The sequence below is a fragment of the Microplitis demolitor genome, chromosome 5 (genome assembly GCF_026212275.2).
Source record: "Microplitis demolitor isolate Queensland-Clemson2020A chromosome 5, iyMicDemo2.1a, whole genome shotgun sequence".
Taxonomy (NCBI): domain Eukaryota; kingdom Metazoa; phylum Arthropoda; class Insecta; order Hymenoptera; family Braconidae; genus Microplitis; species Microplitis demolitor.
In genome coordinates, this window is record NC_068549.1 from 9,978,444 (window position 1) to 10,001,058 (window position 22,615).

The 22,615-nt window shown below is 28.6% G+C and overlaps 2 protein-coding genes across 3 annotated transcripts; one reads left to right on the forward strand and one right to left on the reverse strand.

Annotated features, from left to right (window-relative positions):
* Positions 1-298: 298 nt before the first annotated feature.
* On the forward strand, positions 299-12,458 carry LOC103568733 (uncharacterized). Of its 2 annotated transcripts, XM_008545692.3 has the most exons (8): positions 299-473; positions 2,194-2,650; positions 3,170-3,365; positions 3,443-3,630; positions 5,009-5,203; positions 5,526-8,021; positions 8,984-9,103; positions 9,180-12,458. In XM_008545692.3, exons 2-8 carry the CDS (start codon positions 2,561-2,563, stop codon positions 9,294-9,296), a joined length of 3,402 nt encoding a protein of 1,133 aa, XP_008543914.1. In that variant the 5' UTR covers positions 299-473; positions 2,194-2,560; the 3' UTR covers positions 9,297-12,458. The 2 variants fall into 2 exon arrangements, with proteins under 2 accessions (XP_008543914.1, XP_053595594.1); XM_053739619.1 differs by lacking the exons at positions 299-473; positions 2,194-2,650 and adding an exon at positions 2,717-3,087.
* Positions 12,459-12,799: 341 nt separating this feature from the next.
* LOC103568732 (39S ribosomal protein L47, mitochondrial) lies at positions 12,800-22,471 on the reverse strand. Its single transcript, XM_008545691.3, has 5 exons — positions 22,303-22,471; positions 22,017-22,187; positions 16,165-16,379; positions 15,936-16,095; positions 12,800-12,997 (listed from the first exon to the last, which is right to left on the reverse strand). The coding sequence occupies exons 1-5, from the start codon at positions 22,425-22,427 to the stop codon at positions 12,859-12,861; spliced, it is 810 nt and encodes a 269-aa protein (XP_008543913.1). The 5' UTR covers positions 22,428-22,471; the 3' UTR covers positions 12,800-12,858.
* Positions 22,472-22,615: the final 144 nt, after the last annotated feature.

Sequence of the window (22,615 nt, forward strand, 5' to 3'; positions counted from 1 at the left end):
GGAAACTAATGAATGACCAACTTTTTCACGATCAACTCGTGTTATCAGGGATAACAGATGTAACAAAATTGGAGAATTCTTTATATTACTCTACTATCGGTATTGAAAATCACGGAATGATTAACTATCGCTCTGAAATGTTACAGACACAAACGATATTATGGTAGTGTTTTCATAGAAAAAAATGGCATGCAATAAAAAAAGGGATCAGCGACACAAATTTGTCCCAATCTCCCTATTCTAGTAACCTTGTAATACCCATACTTGACTATAGTACTTTTTTATAAACTTCATTTATTCTCATAAAACCTCTATGAGAATTTATGAGAATATATTGGATTCTATGAGGTTTTTTAAACAGGGGCTATTTTGATCAAGACACAACATTTAAGTGAAGGCTATCCACGAATTTTATGAATAAAAGCTAATAGATCATTTCCGGAAACGTATAAATTAATCTGCACAGAAAAAAAGTAGGTAAAGCAAAATTTAGTATGTGGACTTCACAAGTAATTGAAAAAGAAAGTGAATATAAGAATGAAACAGAAATCAAGAAAAATATTGGCTAGCTTTGTGAAATAGTTGAAGTTTTGATCGATTTGCAAAAAATGATTTTTTATTAAATTTAATTCACTAATAAAATCTCAGAATTTAGAATGAAAAGTTTTGTTGATACACTGAGAAAAAAAATTTCCTTCAAAAGAAAAAAAAATAATAATTTTTGGATTAATAAATTATTGCTCGCCTCATAACTAGAGATGGGTAGTTCCGGGCATGTATAGTTCCATGAACTATGTCTTTTGTCGGATACGTATCCAATACGGATACGAATACCAATCATAATTCATTCTCTATTTAGTATAAAATAATATAGTTCGCCGTGAATGCGTCTTAAACACGTAGGTCGCATAGCATGATGTTGTGTATACTGAAATATTTTGTATGTATACGTTCTAAATACTGAACCTTCATGAGAATTAAAAACATTAAATAGTTCCACGGATATGATTCCAGGAACTAGTTCTTTTTCGCTCCGGAAACGTTCCAGGTTCAATCCGGAATGTTTCCGGAACTACCCACCTCTACTCATAACCCACCGCGTTAAGCGTGCATTATAGCCGCTATAAAATTTTCGCCCGATTCACTTAATTTAAGTCTCTGTTATACTTTCATTAGTACGTAGAAATAAGATAAACCATATACCATTATGTAGACAATTTAGTAAACTTTAATTGTGACTTAGTTTTGAGTCGATTGATCGATAAATTTATTTACAAATAAATATTTTAGTCCAAAGAATCATTTACGTCAATTATCTCATATGAAATTTGAAAACACGATAATTTTAAAAAAGCACCGTCTATTAACACGATTATTTTTTGAAAACCTTAGAAAGAACCCTATTGTAATTCACTGGCTAAACTTTTGTTGTTTAGTTATAATTAATAAAAATTTAAAACCTACAATTCCACATATAAAGTCCTGATTTGATTGTGTCCTTTTTTTTTTTTCATGAGATATACTATGTAGTGCAGTTACTAGAGTGCTAGCAGTCACACCAGGAGCGCAAAATTTAAAATGTATGATTATTGCATGCTTTATGTTTTTTTTTTTTAGCTCAAAAATATTCTTTTCGGTGTGGAAAAAATAACATTAATAAACCTTCTACAGTAAATTAATTAAATAAAGTATTGTAAAAATAAAGCCAAACGCACATGAGACGTGCACTTTTGGATTTTCAAAACTTTTTGTTTTAAACTAAAAGAAATTAATTATTGCATATAGAAATTGCTTAATTCAAATTTCGAATAATTTTCTTCACTCTGACCAAAATGACTTAAATTAAAGCTAGTGTTCTATTGCTAAGATAACTTTTCTTCAGCCAAAAAAGTACATGTTGTATTAAGTAATTAATTTATTGAAAACTAGTAATACAATAATTTCTTAGCCCATAAGAATGTTAACTCGTGAGAAAAGTTTTTTTTCTCAGTGTAAAAATCAAAACAATTATTTCAGTTGAAACTATTAACTAAAATGTAGTTATAAATTCTGCATTTGATCATATCGTTGTAAAAAACTAAAACTATTAATACAACTTTTTAATTTACTAAATATAAACATAAAATTTCCACGACGAACCAAAACAATTATTGTAGCTGTTAACAATTTTATCGTGAAAACTTTCCTCTCCAGATAGTACCTCTTCCATACATAAATTACATAATTGAAAAAAATATTGTGACTCAATGAATAAAAAGATAGCAACACATCAAATTATTTACAAAGGAAGAATATTCTTCAAAGTATCACAAATATCATATGTTCAAAATGAATTAATAAAGTAAATTATTTAAACCACTAAAAATTTAATTATAAAATGAATTAAAATTACCGCGTGACATGCGCGCTCATAAAATCAATGAGCCGGCTTGACTGTATCAGTACGGTGCTGTCAAGAAAGGACGTGCCCATCGTCGTGGTTTCTTTTAAAAAATTTATCAGTTTTTTGAGTTAAATTAATTTGTTTAAAGATAATAGTCATGTAAATAAAAACAACATAATGCCAGCCCAAGAAGATATGGATCTGTGTACAGACAAAGTGCTGTCAAAAGGCAGAATACTTCAAGAGCTCACGAAAGCTGTTAAACTGGTAAGTATATGTACTAACACGTCTTTTCGTATGAATGTCGTCAAGGCTGTTTAAAATATATGTATATATGTGCAAACACATATGCACATATACCTATACCTACAGTCAATTTTAGAATACTTGACAACTTGACAAAAGTAAAAGGAAATTATCGTTCATACACACTCAATATCTTTTGCAATCATTTAAAATCTACTTATGATCGCTCTTTCTTGATTTATTTTATCACATAGTTTAAGGTGTCTTCAATATTGATTAAAAATTTCAATAGTGCTTATAATCTATAATATGTTATGCAATTTTTTTTAAACAATTAATTATTCGCATTATTAACTCCAATAATTAATAATTATATCACGTTTTATTTAATAATTTGACGCATAATTAACATTGAAATAAACTCTATTGCTGAAGAATTGCGAAATATTTTATTGAGTGTATTTAATTGTTATTTATTTTTATTCATATGAAATTTTAGTGAATAATTTAAATTATAATAGTATATTTTTTTTGGTTCAGGTTTATGCCCAAAGTTTATATGGAACAGTTGTGTTGGATGGAGATTCTTGGCTAGTTTACTGGTTAGACCGTGCTCTACGTCACGGTTTACGTGTTGAAAAACATGGTTATTGGGGTATGGTTCGTGAACTTAGTCATCATGATACAATTGTTGTAATTCATGCTTTACAAAGCGTCTTAACATCTATTGGCAAAGGTATTTATTAACTTTTAATATTTTTTAAAATTAATATTTACTATTGTTGTTATTATATTATTTAAAATTTTTTTTAGGTCGTGCTTGGCTTTATCATACTTTGAGTGAAAGTATTTTTGAGAGTTATTTAGCATGTTTTCTCCGAGATATAAACGTCTTGAAGAAACAGTATTTTCCTCATGCTCTTGTTCGCGACGCTGACAAAACTCATCAGTTAATCAATCTTTTAGCTGGTTTAGAAAATGTATCATTTACTCTGCAACTGGTAAGTTTATGTTTATTGTTATTTTTTTTTTAAGAAAGTAAATCAACACACACAGTAAAAAATATTGCGTATCTGTGTTTAACGGACCGTATTAAATTTTTGTGTTAAATCAACAAATTTCACTGTATTACTTAAAAGTTAACAGTAAATTTATATTGAAAACTTAATCGATAGTTAAGAAAAAATTATTTTGGAAAAATTAGAGTGAAATCGACATTTTATAAACGTCAACTAAACTTAAAAATTTCCATTATGATTATATTAAATTTATGATTTGTTAAAAACTGAAATGTTTATCATACTAATCAAAAAGATTTAGTTATAATTTCGAATTATTCCATCGAATGTAAATATTACTTTTACAACTGGTATGAAATATTACGTGATTTTTTTTTAATTTTGACTCTAATAAAAATAATGTTCACTGTTAAAAAATAATTCAATGTTGAATAATAATTGTTGTCACTTTTGAAAACCGAAAAATAATATATAAATTATATTTACTGAATGTTCATGATACAAAAATAAAATGTAAAAATTAACATTTTTTTGTGTCGTCACTAACATTGAAAAAGTGTTGAATTTACTTTTAGTGGTATTACCCGAATTTTTAGTTTACATTTTAACACAAACAGTCTGTGTTAAAAAATAACACAAACATTGTATGGACCGTTTCTAACATACGGATTATGTTGATTTTGAATACAATATTTTTTACTGTGTAGATACTCCTTGGTATTTTGCATGTCATTATTGCTTTATTAATTTACAATATTGAAATCATCATTCATTTATTTTTCGATATTAACATTTTTGTTTATTAAAGTTAAATGCACTGTTGACATGAACTTCGTGATAAACTTTATTAATTTAAATTGATATCAATTTGATTCCTTTAATCTAAAAATATTTAATCTTTTATATATATATATATATATATATATATATTTATTACTTAGCGTATAATAAAAACAATTAATTTTATAATTAATTAAACATTTTTTATAGAATGGATACTAATACTTTTCATTAATCAAATAAAAGATTTTAAACTTTGAACTGATATACATTTTTACCTCTGTTTATTTTCTCTGTATGTAAATGCTAATATCGCCCTCCTGGTAACAATTATCACTTTAATAAACAATATCCGACTTTTACTTATATATATATATATATATATATATATATATATATATATATATATATATCAAAGTTTGTATTTGTAAAGTTTTTAAAGTAACGGGTTATCGTTGTATCTTTTTTTTTTTTTTGTTTTTTTAATTTGTTTTCATTAGCTTTATTTTTTTTTTGTTTTTTATTATCGGAATGGAAATAAATGGTAAAATTATCTAATATGTTAATAATTTTTTTTTAGGATGTCACATATTTAGATATATGCAATTATATGCCGCAGCGGCCTATGAGTGGTTCACCATCAGGAACAGCACTATCATTACATTTAAGGTCGTCAAGTATCACTTCAAGTCTTGCTTCTCCTGGTGACAGTGGTGTTGCTTTAGATAGTGATATAGATATGGCTAATGAAACAGATGCAAGCAGTTACAAAGAAGTAAAATATTTAATTATATATATTTTTTTATCGATTATCGTAATTATACTTCCTATATGACTGCAGATCATTGTACACATGTATACACAGTAAAAAATATTGTGTTAAAATCAACATAATCTGTGTGTTAGAAACGGTCCACACAATATTTATGTGATTTTTTAACACAGACAATTTGAGTTAAAATTTAAACACAAAATTCGGGTGATACGAAAAGTAAATTGAACACTTTTAAATGTTATGTAGAAAACTAATTAATTGAATAGGATATAAGTCACTAATTATATTTCCAACTGACATACTATTCATTACTTTGTTTAAGGAGGATTCATCAATGGACGACGTTCCTAAGTATAGAAATAAATATAAATCTATGATAATTGATTGTGCCCAAGATAACAAAAATTTAGATCGCTCATTTTCATCGAGTGATTCAAGTGAAGATGGAAAAATACCGGGCCACTCACCTCCAATATATTCTAAATATAAATATACGATTGTGACAAATAGTGACATTGCCAATCAAAATATTGTTACTAACAAGATTGATGACAATGAATTAAATTGTTCTAGCTTAGAAACTCTTAAAGATTATCATCATCTACATGATAATAGTTTGAATACATTACGAATGGATAAAGTAAATAATGCTTATGATAATTTATCAAAAGATTATGTTAAACGTAGTAACTACTATGCAGATGGTAGTTACAGTTTTAAAAAAAATATTGACTCGCGTAATTCATATGTTATCAACAATGACACTAATTTATTAGAACTCAGTATGACTATTTCTGATTGTGATTGTTGTCCTGAAACTCCTTACAGTATTTTAAATACTGTAAATATGACAGATACAAGTATTTTATCATCTTCTGGATCAGAAACTGCTGTTCAACGTAGACAGCGTAAAAAGAAACGCGGTGAGACTAAAAAACGTGTAAGTTTTCATGAAGATATTTTTAAAACAATGAAATTAGATGATGACGAAAATTACTCAGATTTTTCAATGAGTTTTATACCAGTTAATTCTGTAGAAAAAAAAGATACACAGAAAGGAAGATATAGCTGGTGTGCTAATGGAGATTCACCTTACATTCAAAAGAGTATTAATACTAGAAATGCATACTCTGATTATTATTCATCATCTGTTGCTACTAATTTTAATCGTAATGAATGTAAGTCATGCAAAAATTATAGGTGTACTTGTGGCCCATCAATATTAGAACGTGGAGTACCAGAAGGTCAAGAGGATCCTGCTAAAAATTTCAAACCAACAACGGAGATTGAATTAGCTGATAATGAAGCACAAGAAGCTTATTTTGTTGAAAAAGAATACGGGTATATTGTTGAAGATCCTGTTGTTAAATTAGAAATGCCACAATCAGCGACCACTAAAAAATATTCAAGTTCTAGTGATTGGTCAGATGTTGATAGCATGACAACTTCTGCTGACCTTGAAGATAGAAAAAATTCTCGACATTTGGCTTCGCCTGTTAAAAAATCAAACATTACTTCAATCTTGCCCAGTGATAATGGAAGATTTATCAGTTCTTCAACTCTTCGACAAGCTCCTTCAAGTACATCGTTACTTGGTAGGTTTTTGAAATCTATAACTGAACGTAAATTTCAAGTTAAAAAGAATCACAAGACTCAAAAAAATAGTACTTTATTTATAAAGGGTATTAAAGTGGATTTAAATTCTTTTAAAGATTTTAATGATAATTTAGATAAAGAAGTGCAAGAAAATATTGTTGCAGAAAAACAAAACTTTAGTGGTGAAAAAATAAGTCTAAAACTCAGGGAAATTTTTAAACGGGATATTTACAGAGATAAAACAGAAGAATTATATAAAGTATATAAAGTTCGAAGTTCATATATGACTAACGGTGATAGTCGACCGATGCTTACTTTATTAACAGATAAAACACTATACTTAACTGGTTTTAAATCTGACAATACTTATAGTAATCAATTTGTAATACCGTATAATGAATTAGACGTTATAATGATTGGACCAAATGCACAAACAATTTTAATATCTAACGCGGACTATGAAATGCAATATTTATTTTCAACAGGTTGTTCTAAAACAACTTATGAAATTATAACGCACCTTGAAATAGCTATGAGGCGATCACCATCCAAGCCTAGATTACCAGCAGTAAAAGAACTTAATTATGAAAATATGATAAATCTTAAACATTCAATTATGTCAGAGACAGCTGTAGACTCAGATGAAAAAATAGAACATTACAGTCTAATTTATATGGAAGATGATCATATATCACCCCCTAGTACTCCTTGTGGCCCAACGAAAGAAGGAGATCTTATGTTTCGACCACATTCATATCAATCATTACATCCTAATGCTCCGACACATCCTTGGGAAGCCGGTTATTTTGTTCTGAAAGGAGGAGTAGTTTATGTGTTTACAGACTCAAATCAACGACTTCCGAAACGTGCTATTCCGCTGAAGGGAGGTCTTTGTCAAGGTTGTAGACGAATCCCTAATTCTCATCGGCCTCATACATTTGAAATACTTCTAAAACCTAATAAGTCTTTCCAATTTGCTGCACCTGATGAATATGTTGCTTCTGAGTGGCTTCAAAGTTTCGTACAAAGTGCTTCTGGATTGTTTGATAGTTCAGAAGAGAAGAATCCTTTACCTTGTAGTTTAGTTGCTACTACAAAACATTTAGTAACTATAAAAGAAGTTTTTCCAGGAACTCAAAGAGGACAGACACTTTCTTGTGCAACTGTTGAAGATTTAACGGCGTTTCGTGTACCTCTAGCTCAACAGTCATGGTGCATTTTGGTAAATAATTTTAAATTAATTTTTTTGCTTTTTATCTTTTGTTAATACTCATTATTTTTATTGTAAAAAACATTCTTAAGTTGTTTTAGTAATAGTCGTTCGGTGATTGTTTTTTAAATTTTTATTTTAAGTATACGGAGAGAAATTTATGGCAACGATTAAAATATATTATGGGAGTAGTTCTCATAAAGCACCCATAAAAATTATGGTAACCGTTCCTATCTATATAAATTTCATTCATATACAATATCGGGATAGCTTCTATAAAATTGTGGTAATAATTCCGATGTCATTATGACAATCGTTCCCATACTGCTGTGGTAAAGGTTACCATAATATTATGATAATAGTTACCATAATATATGGTAACGATTACTATAACATTTGGAAGTTCCTAATTTTTTGTGAAATATTCCTAAATATTATGGTAATGGTTATCATACTATCATAGTAATCGTTACTCTACTATCATGGTAATTATTTTTATAATATTATAGTAACTATTAACCATAATATATGGTAACGTTAGTCATATTAATATGAAAACGATTACCATAATACTATGGGAATACTTCTCACATATTATGGGCGTGGTTACCATAATGTATAGGGTTGATTCTCATACGCACCTAGGAACCGTTTCAATGTGATATAGAGTTTATTACTGTGTGATTATGGGAACTATTGCCATGAGTGTGGTATTCATTATCATACGATATAGAAACTATTACCATAGGCATAGTTTTAGGAATTGTTCTCTTAATCGTTACGGCAACTTTTCCCAAAAATTATGGGCGTATATCTCATAATTCCAAATAATTATTACCACAACGTTATAGATTGATGTTTTATAAACGTACTAGGAACAATTGCTATAATTTTTTTCCGTGTAGGACGTTAATCGGTTCGATAATAAGAAGTTAATAATACTTAATTACATTTTTTTGTTAATTTTCATTCAGGAATTCGCTTGTCGAGAAGTTCACGAAAGTAGTGGAGACTGGGTTATTTATTTTACAAATTATGCTGAATTATGTGCTTTTCGAGAAGTATTAGAAACTTTATGGGCAAATGCAAAAATGGTAAATCAATACATATATTATTAAAAATAAATAATTAAAATTAACATGATTAACGTTATAATTATTTATTATTTAGGGTGAGTTTCCAATGGTAACTCTTCCACCAGAAAATAAATTACATCGGCGTTGCTCAGACGTTAGTAAAGATCTTGAATGTACTTGGCAACATTTACTACCCGTTTCACCAAAATAAAAAGTTAAGTTGTATAATCATCACTTACGTAATTATAAATCCAATAACGCTACAAAATAAAGTCTTGTATGTTGTAATTAGACAAACTCATAATATCTTTATCCCATAACTAAAACGTTGTGGGTACATTTTATAAAATATTTATTTAAGAAGTGCATGTTTTGAGTCTTGCTTATAAACACACAACAAAATAAACATTTTTTAAAATTAGTATTCCAGTCAGCAATTATAATCATGTGGTTTACTTGCAATTTTTATGATCATCCAAACTTAGTAGAAACAACTAAGTTGATAACTTGTAAGAGTGATGCCTTAGATTTGCAATAATACATAATATGGCATAAAATACTCATTTAAAAAGGCATTTCTCAAGTATTTAAGTTGTTGATACACAAGATATTTTATATTGATTTTACAAAAATATCTAAAACATCAAGTTATTGAAATTCATTGTAAAAATCTAATTAAATTTCGGTTTGGAATAAAGTTAGAATGCTTAAACAAAATGTATTTCAAAAAACCGTATAAAGCATATATTACAGTCGACTATCGTTGCAAGCCTGATCTAGGAAACGTAAGGGAAGTTTTTCTTGGAATTTCACACTCCCCACTACCGCATGTTTATACTGTAAAAAGCATTGTTTTAAAATAACATAATCTGAGTTTTAAAAGTGATCCATAGAGTGTTTGTGTTATTTTTTAACACAGACTATTTGTGTTAAAATGTAAACTAAAAATTCGGGTAATACCACTAAAAGTAAATTCAACACTTTTTCAATGTTAGTGACGACAAAAAAAAATGTTAATTTTTACATTTTATTTTTGTATCATGAACATTCAGTAAATATAATTTATATATTATTTTTCGGTTTTCAAAAGTGACAACAATTATTATTCAACATTGAATTATTTTTTAACAGTGAACATTATTTTTATTAGAGTCAAAATTTAAAAAAAATCACGTAATATTTCATACCAGTTGTAAAAGTAATATTTACATTCGATGGAATAATTCGAAATTATAACTAAATCTTTTTGATTAGTATGATAAACATTTCAGTTTTTAACAAATCATAAATTTAATATAATCATAATGGAAATTTTTAAGTTTAGTTGACGTTTATAAAATGTCGATTTCACTCTAATTTTTCCAAAATAATTATTTCTTGACTATCGATTGAGTTTTTAACATAAATTTACTGTTAATTTTAAAGTATCACTTTATAAATGATGATGATTTGGACTTTTGTATCGGGTAACACTTTTATAGTTTTAAATAGTAGATCAATTTAAAATTCTCAAGTAACACTGTGAAATGTGTTGATTTAACACAAAAAAAATTTGATCACGGGCCATTTTCAACGCAGATACTCAATATTTTTTACTGTGTAGTTTTGATCTCGACTACCTATTATAAGCGTGTTTTATTTTATATGATTTTAAACGTTATATTTACGTTTTATTATTTACACCAGTATCCCGATTTTTTTTAGTGATTTTATTGCTAAAATAAATACTTATTTTTTTACACTAATAATAATTATAATGCAAAAAATTATAATAATTACGGTATTAATTCCAGTAATAATAATATTATTTCAATTGATGAAGTTAATTCTCAGTCAAACTATTTAATTGTAACAGAAACTTCGAAATTAATTCATGATCACAATTTTGAATAATAGATTATATTTTACTTCATGTTGATCCCATTATTTTCTGCGAAACATAGATAGTAAATTTTCATCATTAATTTGTCTATTTTTTTGTAATGTTAGTTTATAATTTTGACAATTTTAACGGAGGCTCATAACGGGCTGTCTGGTTCGAAACTCAAAGAAGTGATTAAGTGAGAGAAGCTGTAGGACTCATTAACAGCCAATTGAGGGGAAGAGGCTTATTACGGCGAGGCTTATGATGGCTAGTTGACTGTATAATTATATTCTTTTAATGAATACTCAAACAACTTGATTCCTTAAATTTTTTGGAATTATAATAAATCATAAAAATATATGAGAAAACTCGTAATTTATTATTAAAAGTGCAGCTACGATTATACATAATAAGAAAGGATTTCTTGACGCAAAAGTTTTTAATTGCCTCTAGAAATTTTTTTCCATTATGAATTGATAACAAAAATTTTCTTGAGGTGAGAAAAAATTTTTTTGGGGCACAAAAAAAAAAAATTTATTGTTCCAAGAAATTTTCCCTAGTACTAAGAAAGTTTTTGGCTTCATTTTATATTGCAAAATACTTCCTAGGCCAAGGAATTCTTTTTTTTCTGTGTACATTTTAAACAATATTCGAAAAAAATAGTGCAATATACATCCATAGATATATAAATATATTCCTAATTATGTTACCCATATAATATATATTATGAATGTACCGTATACTAATTTATAACAGGACTGTTAAATGAGGGAAAATTGTGAACAAATATGTTATTGATCGTATGGATGTCTCCTATTATATTTACGTCTAATGTGAGAACGATAACAAATTGATATATCCACTAAGTACGCTACGAGTGTAATATTATAATATGTACTATTAATTATAAATTCAGTTATTTAGTATCAAACAAATATTTCCTCATCTTAAAAGTACATTGTTTTCTTTATGTCAAAATTATTTGAAACGCGATCAGTCGTTTTTATTTTTCATCTTGTAAAATTTTTTTTATATAAATCTGTAAATTAATAATTACAATAATCATTTATTCATATTTATAATATGATTTTATAAATTATGGTGCTTTATTAAATGTTAAAATTTTTTAAATTTATAAATTGGAAAAATTTATTTTGCGACAATAGCGTAAATAAAAAGTAAGTTTGAATGGAAGTGAGGAAATTATTAAGCTCTTTTTTTTATTAATTAGTTTTATAAGAAAATTTAAGTATAAAAATTTTAAGTAAAAATTTTTATTTTTTTACATGACAAATTATTTTCAACTTACTATTTAATTAAATATTTATTTTAAATCATTTGTTAATACTTCGTTAGTTTTTTTTTATAAAGTAAATTGTTCTGACTATTTTATTCAAAAAAAAAAAAATTGTATTACCAAAATTGTAATTAATTAATTAATTAAAAATATAGATTATACACGTAAATAATTGTATAATGCAGCTATTATGAAATTGTGATAGAAGTAGAAATATAAATAAAAATGAAAAAAAAAAAAAAAAAAAAAAAAAAAAAAAAAAAAAGTTACATACATGGTGGCCTCATTTGATGATAAAACAGAAAAAATATTTAAACATTCAGTAGTGAATATTTAACTAAATATTACAATATTCTATCATAAATTGTATGACAAGTGTATCAATATCAATTATTTTTAGCTTTATATATTTACGTTAACATCACAATGGGTTTTTTTTTTGACAATTATTTAAGTATTTCGCGCTCATGTGATTTCGAAATAATTTATTTGTGCAATGTAATTATATTAGAATTACCAAATAAAATGTACAAGCTAGTCAGGTGATGAAATAAAATTTTATCTTTAACTCACGATTTAATTATTTTAACTTTTTTATTTTAAATAAGATAATTAAGGTACATAATGACCCCTTGAACGTGGATGGCTCAAGAGTTTTTCGACATTAGCTTTAGGATAGGCGGCTTTCAATGCTTCTTTGTCCACATTCGGGAAACGTTTGAGGATAACCTTTACTAAGTTATTTTGATGACTAGAAAAAATAAAATAATATTGTTAAATACATGTGTAATTTGGTATAAACTTATTGATATTGCATGCATTTTAACATTTTACAGTAAAAAAAATTGTAAGCATACTATGGTACTAATCTTTTTAACTGTAAAATGTTAAAATGCATATATCTATGCATATTTTTTGTAAGATGAGCCGTTTCTTCACTATTAACAAAAATAAATGAAAAAAGTTAAAAATTGACTTTCGGAGCTGACACAATCGACATGGATCCAGTTAGACCAAAAACGCTTTATACACGTTTAAAAAGCAACAATTACTCTACAAATAAAAACTAGTTTCAAAACGATAGCTCAAAACTGGGCTAAGTTATCATAATTTGAAAAAAAAAAGTTATCTGATTTACAATGCTTTTCAAATGGGAAAACTTTGATGCTCAAGTTTAAAACTAAAAAATCGGTCTGTCGGTTGACCCTGTGAGCCAGCCTCAAAACTTCCCGCCTATTTCGAGCTCCGAAAATAGTTTTGTATGCCTTTGTTTTCGAAAAATAACGTTTTTTAAAATTTTTTCTATAACGATATCTCTCGAACGAATAAACCGATTAAGACGTTTAAGGTAGCAATCGACGCGTTTTATTGAGTTCTACAACTGATGAATTTTGGAATTGATTTATCGAATCGTTTTTGAGAAATTTCCAAAATACTAAAAAAAAATTTTTTTTTTTTTCAATTCTTTCGTTAACGGTTTCTCTTGAACGAATGAACCGATTTTGATTGTTGAGGCGGCATTCGACGCGGCTTACAAAGTTTTAGAGCTGATTAGATTTTGGAATCAATCCATCGAGCGAATTAAAAGTTATTCAAAAAAAACATTTTTGAACAAATTTTATTTGTTAAATATCTCCGAACGTGCCCTACCGATTAAGCTCAAATTTTCAGTGTTTATAGTAAATAACAAGCCGCGTCGAATGACACCTCGAAAATAAAAATCGGTTGATCCGTTCAAAAGTTACAGAATATTTACATACGTACGTACGTACATACATACATGCACTCGGACATCATCTTGAATTTAGTCAGAATAGCTTCCTAGAACTTCAAATCGTCGACATCTGTTGGAATTTCGATTTTCACAAATCGGGGTGAAACCAATAACTTCCCGAATTTTTGAAAATTTGCGATTTTCTTAGCGGGAAGTTAAAAAAAAATGTTCGTTTCAAATGAATCACCCTAATGTATTTATATGTATTTGAACCGATGGTATTTTTTGGCATTTCTCCACAAAACAAAATATATTATAACAAAATTTTTTGGAAATCGTAACATGAGACTCTTTACACTAGCTATATTTCTCAAAGAAATATACCTAAAAATAACTATTTCAGTATAAAGAACCATTTACGTCGATTATCTTGTATGAAACTGAAAACACGATATATTTTTAAAAAACACTGTGAATTAACACGGTTATTTTTTAAATACCTTGATTTTATTAATAGGAAGGACTCTATCGAAATTTACTGTCTAAACTTTTGTTGATTAGTTATAATTAATAAAAATCTAAAACCTACAATTCCATAACATAAAACCCTGTTTTGTTTATATCCTCTTTTTTCTCTCGGGATATATTATGCAGTGCAGTCACTCTATACAGAAAAAAATGATTTTTTGGCTCAAGAAATATTTTGTATTATGAATTGAAGACAAAATTTTTCTAGAACTAGAAGAAATTTCTTGGCTCAAGAATTTTTTTCTCGCCCCAAGAAAATTTTTGTTTTTGAGTAAAAATTTTTGTGCCAAGAAATCCTTTTCTCCTGTGTAGCGGTTGCGCCAGGAGCGCGAAATTAAAAATGTGTTTTTGTGTAATTATTGCACGCTGTATATCTTTTGTTTTTTTAACTCAAAAATAATCGGTAACTGTTTAGAATCGTCATTCTACCTGCTTTTTAGAAGTAAAAAACCAAAAATATAGCAATGGCTATAAAACCAATTTCAACCGCAAGAATTTGTCGGCGAATTGAAATTACATTTCTTTAATTAGATGTTTATTAAGCGTCTATAGGGTATAAGTGTATACCAAAGGTGTCAAAAAGCTCATATTTTGGGCGTTTCTTAGAAATTTTTCAGTTCCGCGCTGCACTGGACTCTATGACATAATTTTCTTATTTTTTTATGTATTGACTCTTGAGTCAACCACGAAAACTTAAGATATATTTCTATTTGCCATAATGTGTGTAATTTCGTCCCAAGTACGTTAACGGACTCATCAGTAAGGCTACGTTAACACACTGTTGCTTTAGACTACATCTCTTACTAGTACGTGCCGACGTAAAACTGTTGTGGGCTTCAGCCAGACACTATACTAGCAAAGGGAGGTGGATACCGTTCAAACTACTTGCATTAAAATTTTAGGTGAGCTGTTATAAACCGTAAATGTATTGAAATAACACAAAATATGCCGATTTTCCACTATTTCAAGAGTTTAAAAAAATTTTAACTCTTAGTTGGACCTTTTCTATCGTCACCGTCTTTCTTACGGTATTACAAAAAATTACTTATATGTATTAGAAAATATTTATTTTTGAAAATTTGCATGATTTTATGTTATTTTTATCAATTTTGCACATTTTAGTTACAAGGTTCGGATAGATATCTAGTGTTAGAGACATAAACACATACAGAAAATTTTTTCCGCCGTGTAGCAGAACACGCGAAAAACGTTTAATTATAGACCTTTAAGGTGTAAGCACTTGGAACTTTGAAAAATGTGTGAAACCCCAAATATGGACAATTACCAAATATTCTTTTCAATGTCGAAAAAAAAATATCAATAATTCTTCTATAGTAAATTAATTAAACAATTATAAAAATTGGGTCAAATGCGTATGAGACGTGCACTTTTGGATTTTCCCAAGCGTTATTTAAATATAAAAATAAAATATTTTTTTACTACGTACCTAATTTCTCTCTTTTTTTCTATAAATAATTTCTCACGATACAAAGACCTGAACTTAGATACTGCATTACCTCCATATCGGAAAATATGACTTTTCTTCCATTGACTATTCATAAAGTAAGGTATAACATGTTCAGTTAGCTTGTAACGAAATTTTAAACCTATTAAAGACATAAATTTTAACTGTTAAGAAATAATTTTAATAACTTTAGTAATAAAAATCAACTTACCAAGTTGACTGTTCACATATCGCGATGGTCGTTCCCCATGTTCACCAGTTTCGAGTTCATGAAAAGCTATATTTCTTTCTCGCACAACTTGTTCTAAATTAGCCATACTATCTTCAACTTTATCAATACGTTCTGGGTTAGGAAAGTATTCATATGCTCGGTTACATTCATGCTCCATAGTCATAAGCATATTTTTTTCTTTTAAAAGGACATACCTATATCAAATTTTAAATTTAAATTAGTGACATACTTCATAGCTATATAAAAAATATGATTAAACATAAGTTTGAGGAAAAATCTTTTCAAGTATCTAACATTTAAAAAACGTATTTTGGAAAAGAAAAACGGTTACGGTAAAATTTTTTAAAAAACTATTTTCTTTAAAATTTCATTTGTGGAATATTTTCAATTTTGAAAATAAGCCGGTAAATTTTTATATTTAAAGATAATTAAAGTGTGTAATTTACTTCTCGTATTAGGGTAAGTGTGGGTATTACTGCGTTTTTTTCGTAGGTCTTACTTTCAAACCCTGACGGTTTTGAATCAGCCTGGAAACACCCTGGGAGTGGAAACACGATGGAATCATGGTGGATCCAGGGTGGTTACAGGGTGGGTTTGTGCCATTTTATCACCGTGTATACAAGGTGTTTCCACGATGGTTACACGGTGTATTCACCAAGATTCTACGGTGTATCCACGGTGTACGTGGAATCACGGTGGGTACACCGTGTAACCACCGTGGAATCATGGTGATAACATGATAAAAAACCCACTGTGTAACCGCCGTGGATCCACCGTGATTCCACCGTGTTTCCAGGGTGATTCAAAACCGCGAGAGAAGCAATTTAATGAAGTTTAATCCAAGATATCAATAATTTTTTTTTTTACCCAAGTTATACTTATTATTAACTTAAAAAAAATCAACAATGAGATAAACTACACTGAAAAAAAATATTGCTGTAATAGCAATACCGTTAGGTTATAGTAATTATCTTAAGTTTAGAAAATCGTTAATTGTTAATATAGCAATACTTTATTTGCGTAAAGGTTAAATTACTATTTTGCCCATACAAGTTTTGCTAAATCAACTATCTATATAGATGGTTGCTACGGCAATACGTATTGCTATATTAACAATACGTATTGGTATATTTACAATCCGGATTGCTATATTAACAATTTGGATTGCTATGATAGCAATCTATAGGAATTGTTAAATCAGTAATACGAAGTATGTGAAACATAACCGAAGAATATAGTTAAATTGACAATACTTTTATTTAAAGTTGAAGATAGTCAATGCAGCAATCTAGTATTGCCAAGTCAATGATACATTTTGTTATGACAACTATCTACCATTAGTAATACTTCAAGTGGTTACGATAACCACATTTTTTTTTCAGTGAAATATTTTTTTTAATAAGCATTTTAAAGACAAGTCTATATGCATGTATTACTGCGGGGCCTAAAGTGGCTTGCCACTATAACTGCGTGCCAATTACTGCGAATGACCCAACTACTGCGTGCCTATTACTACGGCTGAATCAATTACAAAAAACTTCGGGATCAAAGAATAAATAAAATGAAACAAGTTTGAAATATAATTATTAGCTTAATAAAATAATTAATAAAATTTATTCATATAATAACAGACTTATATTAATTTATAAAAATAAATATGACAAGTAAACACCGCACAGTACAGTGTACTGATGACGGACTCATATGGAAACTCCAAATTCATCACCATTAAAAATTCTTGTAGAATCGATTTTTGTAGTCTTCATCAGTAAAAAACTCAGTGAAGTAGTTAATAATACTAGTGAACCATCCTCGTATCTGATACTCTGTTAACTTAGCCCGGGTAACAGATAACTTTTCAGAAATTCTTTCTGACATTTAGAGGACATTTTAACAAACTTTCAAGCCAAAACCTTCCTGGTTTATTATTAGGGAATGGGGTTTTCCTATTATTATTGTCACACAGTATTTTTGAGTTTTCAATCAATTTATTTTTTGTTTCTGGGAAACCTTGTTTACAATAGTAAAAATTTCATTGAACTAGTTCATTTTCTTTTTCATAACTACAAGTACAGTTGATGATCCAGGTGGTTTGTCACTATATTTCTGAATTTTTCTTGCTCTTATCGTTGATTTCGGTATATTATATTTCCTAGAAACTTCAGCAACTTTTATGTCCCCTAGAACTTCAGCTAAAGCTAATTTTACGTCAGCTTTATTATAATTATATCTTGTTTTTTTGATCACTTTAGATTTATTTTTTTATTAAACTTCTGTTTATTATTAACTTTAGGCATTGTTGATTTTTAACAAAGAACAACTTACAGACAACTTGATACACGCACTATTTTTATAGGGTAAAATAAAATTTACTACCGCAGTAATAGGTACAAATGCATACAACTAGAGGCGTTTCTAGTACTGCGGGTAATTGAGAAAACCGCAGTAATGTATACATGCCCAGTTTATTAGTACCAATTACTGCTTCCGTAAATAAATAATATTAATTAATCAAAATTCAATTTTTATTGAATTTTTGGTATTAAAAAAAGGTTATCTTACTTCTGTAAGCAATAAATGTATAAATTGAGTCATTGATTTCAGAAAAAAGAGCCTTTTAGTTTCACTAAGTCTTTTCGCGCAAGAACTCGCAAAAAAGGTATAATATTCAACCTCTATAACCTGTCAATTTTAATTCATTAACAACAAATTCAAAATTTATTGTACATGTAAAACAACTGTACAGTTAATTTCTTTCAGGTTTCAATTATTAGCAATAATTTATTTAAATCAACAAAACTCAGTTATCGTTTATTTATATTCGAAACAAAAAAATTCGCAGTAATATCCACACTTACCTTACCTGAATTATGTATTCAAATTCAACACAAATTGTCTGTGTAAGGAGGTTCGACCGAATCTAAAGGTGCTTTTTCATGCTGATGCTTGACGCTGCTTTTTAGCGTCAAATTCGGTCACGTGATGAGAATTTAACGTGTGCGCCACTTAGAAAAAATGTAGCGATAAAGCTAAATTTAGTTTAGCCTTTTTTGCTGGACGGTTATTAAACGTTAAAGTCACTCAAACAATCGCATTGATAATAATCGATCTTTTCAAAACAACAATCTGTTACTTTGTGATTTCATAAATGTAGCGAGTCCCAAAATAAGTATTGAGAAATATCGGATTGGTTTTTGTTTTACGTTACCAGTTATTATATCGACTATTATTTTGATTCTTTGACCCCTGATAGCCAAGTTGGCTGCAACGTTGACGACAAGTTTCTGAGAAAGTTTTCGACAGATTGCAGCAGTAGATTGTCGCCAAGTTTCTGGAAGACTTGGAGACAATTTGCAGTCAACAGTTACAAAAGCTGAAAGTTGTCGACAACTTATCTTCAAGTTGGTCGAAACTCATATACACCAACTTTCTGATCAGAAATTCCGGTTATCGGAGAAAATGCTTACAATGAGTCTTGAGGTAAATATCAATTATAAGGTACAAAGATAAAATGTCAACTTTGTATGTATATGAAAGACTTGACATCGATACATCGACTTTCGATACACTCATTGTCATTAATGCCTGGCCCCCTGCTTGGTAAAGAATTTATAGTCTGGGGGACCAGGCATTAATGAAAACGAGTGTACTCGTGTATTATTTGTCGCTTAAATTTGACCAATTTGGCGCTAAACGCTATAATTTATCGCTACATTTTTTTGGGTTAGCGAACATATTAAATTCTCATTACGTGACTGAATTTGACGCTAAAAAGCAGCGTCAAGCATCAGCATGAAAAAGCACCTTTAAGATACAGAAAAGAACCTGTGTTCGGAATAGTCTACCGTGTGGCACGTTATTGTGTCGCACGCTTATTCCTTATTCTATCCCACCTATTTCTGTACACTTATCCACGTTGTTTAAAATTTGACTATGATCCACCGTCTAGTTTTTGAGAAAAAAAGATTTAAAAATGACGTTTTTAAAGTTCTTATACACAGACTCTTATGGCGGACAAGTTTCCGTCATGACTTATTCGATTTTTTTCATTATTAACCTTCCAAGTTTAAGAAATAAAAAACTACATGTCATAAACTTGAATATTTTTAGAATATGATAAGATTTTAATAATATTATGTTACCATTGAGTTATTTAAATAATTAAAGCTAAACTTTATTTTTTAATCTCGTTCATCGACAGAGATACATATTATTGAGGGTTTGGCAATGTCGCGGAAGCAGCTGAGAAAAAAAAAACAAAGATAGAAATACATTAAAAAGAGAGATGAGGTTAGAATTGAATTTTTCCCGCTTTAATTTGAATATCGATGTTTAAGAAGTTAGAGGGTGTCTAAGAGAGATCCGAACGAAAATGTAGTCAACGCAACAAATGCAAGAAAATTTAAAAGCAAAATCGGTCAATATCAAAATATATACATTCCACAGCTTATATATTACACTAAATAAAGTACAAATCAAAATAAAAATTTCAAATTGATATGACACTCACACTTTAATCGTAAAATGTCCCTGATAACACGAGTTGATCGAGAAAAAGTTGGTCATTCATTAGTTTCCGACCAACTTGACGACAAGTTATCGACAACTTCAGCTTTTGCAACTTTTGGCTACAAGTTACCGCCAACTTTCTCAGAAAGTTGGCGGCAGTATGGAGCCGCAACTGGAATGCAAGTTTCTGAGAAAATTGAAAGTAAAATTACCGTCAACTTATGATCACCAACTTTTGCAAGCAACTTTTGCCACCAACTTTCTCAGAAAGTGTTCGTCAACTTATTGAATTTCCAACTTTTGCCACCAACTTTCTCAGAAAATGTCTATCAACTATTGGAGGTACCAACTGTTAGTGGTCAACTTAGTGTCCAGTTGCGGCTGCAAGTTTCTCGTCAGTTTCTCGCCAACTTGGCTATCAGGGTATTTTTGAAAAATTTAGCTTAGACACTTTTAAAGAGTTTGTTATTCATACTACTTGTTTTTTTCATGTTGGTAACTGGATTTTTGTTCAATTATCACATTTTACGATTAAAGTGTGAGTGTCATATCAATTTAGAATTTTTATTTTGATTTGTACTTCATTTAGTGTAATATATAAGCTGTGGAATGTATATATTTTGATATTAACCGATTTTGCTTTTAAATTTTCTTGCATTTGTTGCGTTGGCTACATTTTCGTTCGGATCTCTCTTAGGCAGCCAAGTTAGAACGCGCTGTTGCAACATCTTTTTATAAAACCATAGGAATCAAAAATAACCAAGTCATTTCATCACTTTCTTTCATTAAATGACTAATAATTATTAATTTATAAATTTGTTATGTTATTGTCAATTAAAATAATAAATTTTTAAAACTATAAGGAGAATTTAGAAAACAAAAAAAAATCAAAAACTACTTTGACTCACTAGTTTCGATCGAACCTCCTTAAGAAAATAACACAAATATTGTGTGTACTATTTTCAACACAGTGATTATTTTGATTTTAACACAATATTTTTTACTGTGTAAATATCATAATTAATAACTTAAAGTTTACATTTGTGACCGTTGAAAAACTTTAATTTGAACAAAATTACAAAAAAAAAAACTCAGCGCATTAGTTAACACATTATATTTTTTAATTTAATTGCACTTTTCAAAAATAAAGCTCATATATTTTCATATATCAATTGTACGCCGGTGCGATTTTTAAATATTCCTCAAGTGATTAATAGAGTTTTTAAGAAAAATATATTTTTTCGGTTAATATTTATTACCAGTGTTTACTAATTAAGGATATAATTTAAAAACTAAAACCGGTAAATAAAGTTAGAATTTACCATAATTTGTGAAGATCTTGATTACTTTTGAGTCTCAACTCATCTTTATTCCACGAACGTCCAACTCTTATACGGTCCTGACCCCAGTTTTTTTCTTCATCGAAAAATTCCATAAGATCGTGTCGTTTTGTAGTTGTATGAAATCCAGCAGTACTTTGTTTCAAACATGATCTGTATAAACATTATACATCTTTACAATAAATAATATTTTCTAAATAATTACGAAATTCTTAACCTTACTCATTTCAAAAAGAAAATTAATTAAAAATCACTAATGGATATTTACTTATGGAAAATATTTACTGGTGATTTGTGTATGAGAGAATTCGTAGATAATGATACTTTAGTTATTAATTTCGTGATATTTTGAATAGAATGTGGAATTTTCACGATACTTTTTAATGCAGCCATTTTTAAACTACTTAAGACCCATCCATGTGGGTAGGGATGTACGATTCAAGATCGATTCTCCCCAGAATCGATTTATTCATGTAAGTAATTCGATTATTTGAATCGATTCTTTTCATGGAAACGATTCAAGATATCGATTCTTTGTTTTCAAGATTTATTGATTAAAACCAACATGGTGGAATTAACCG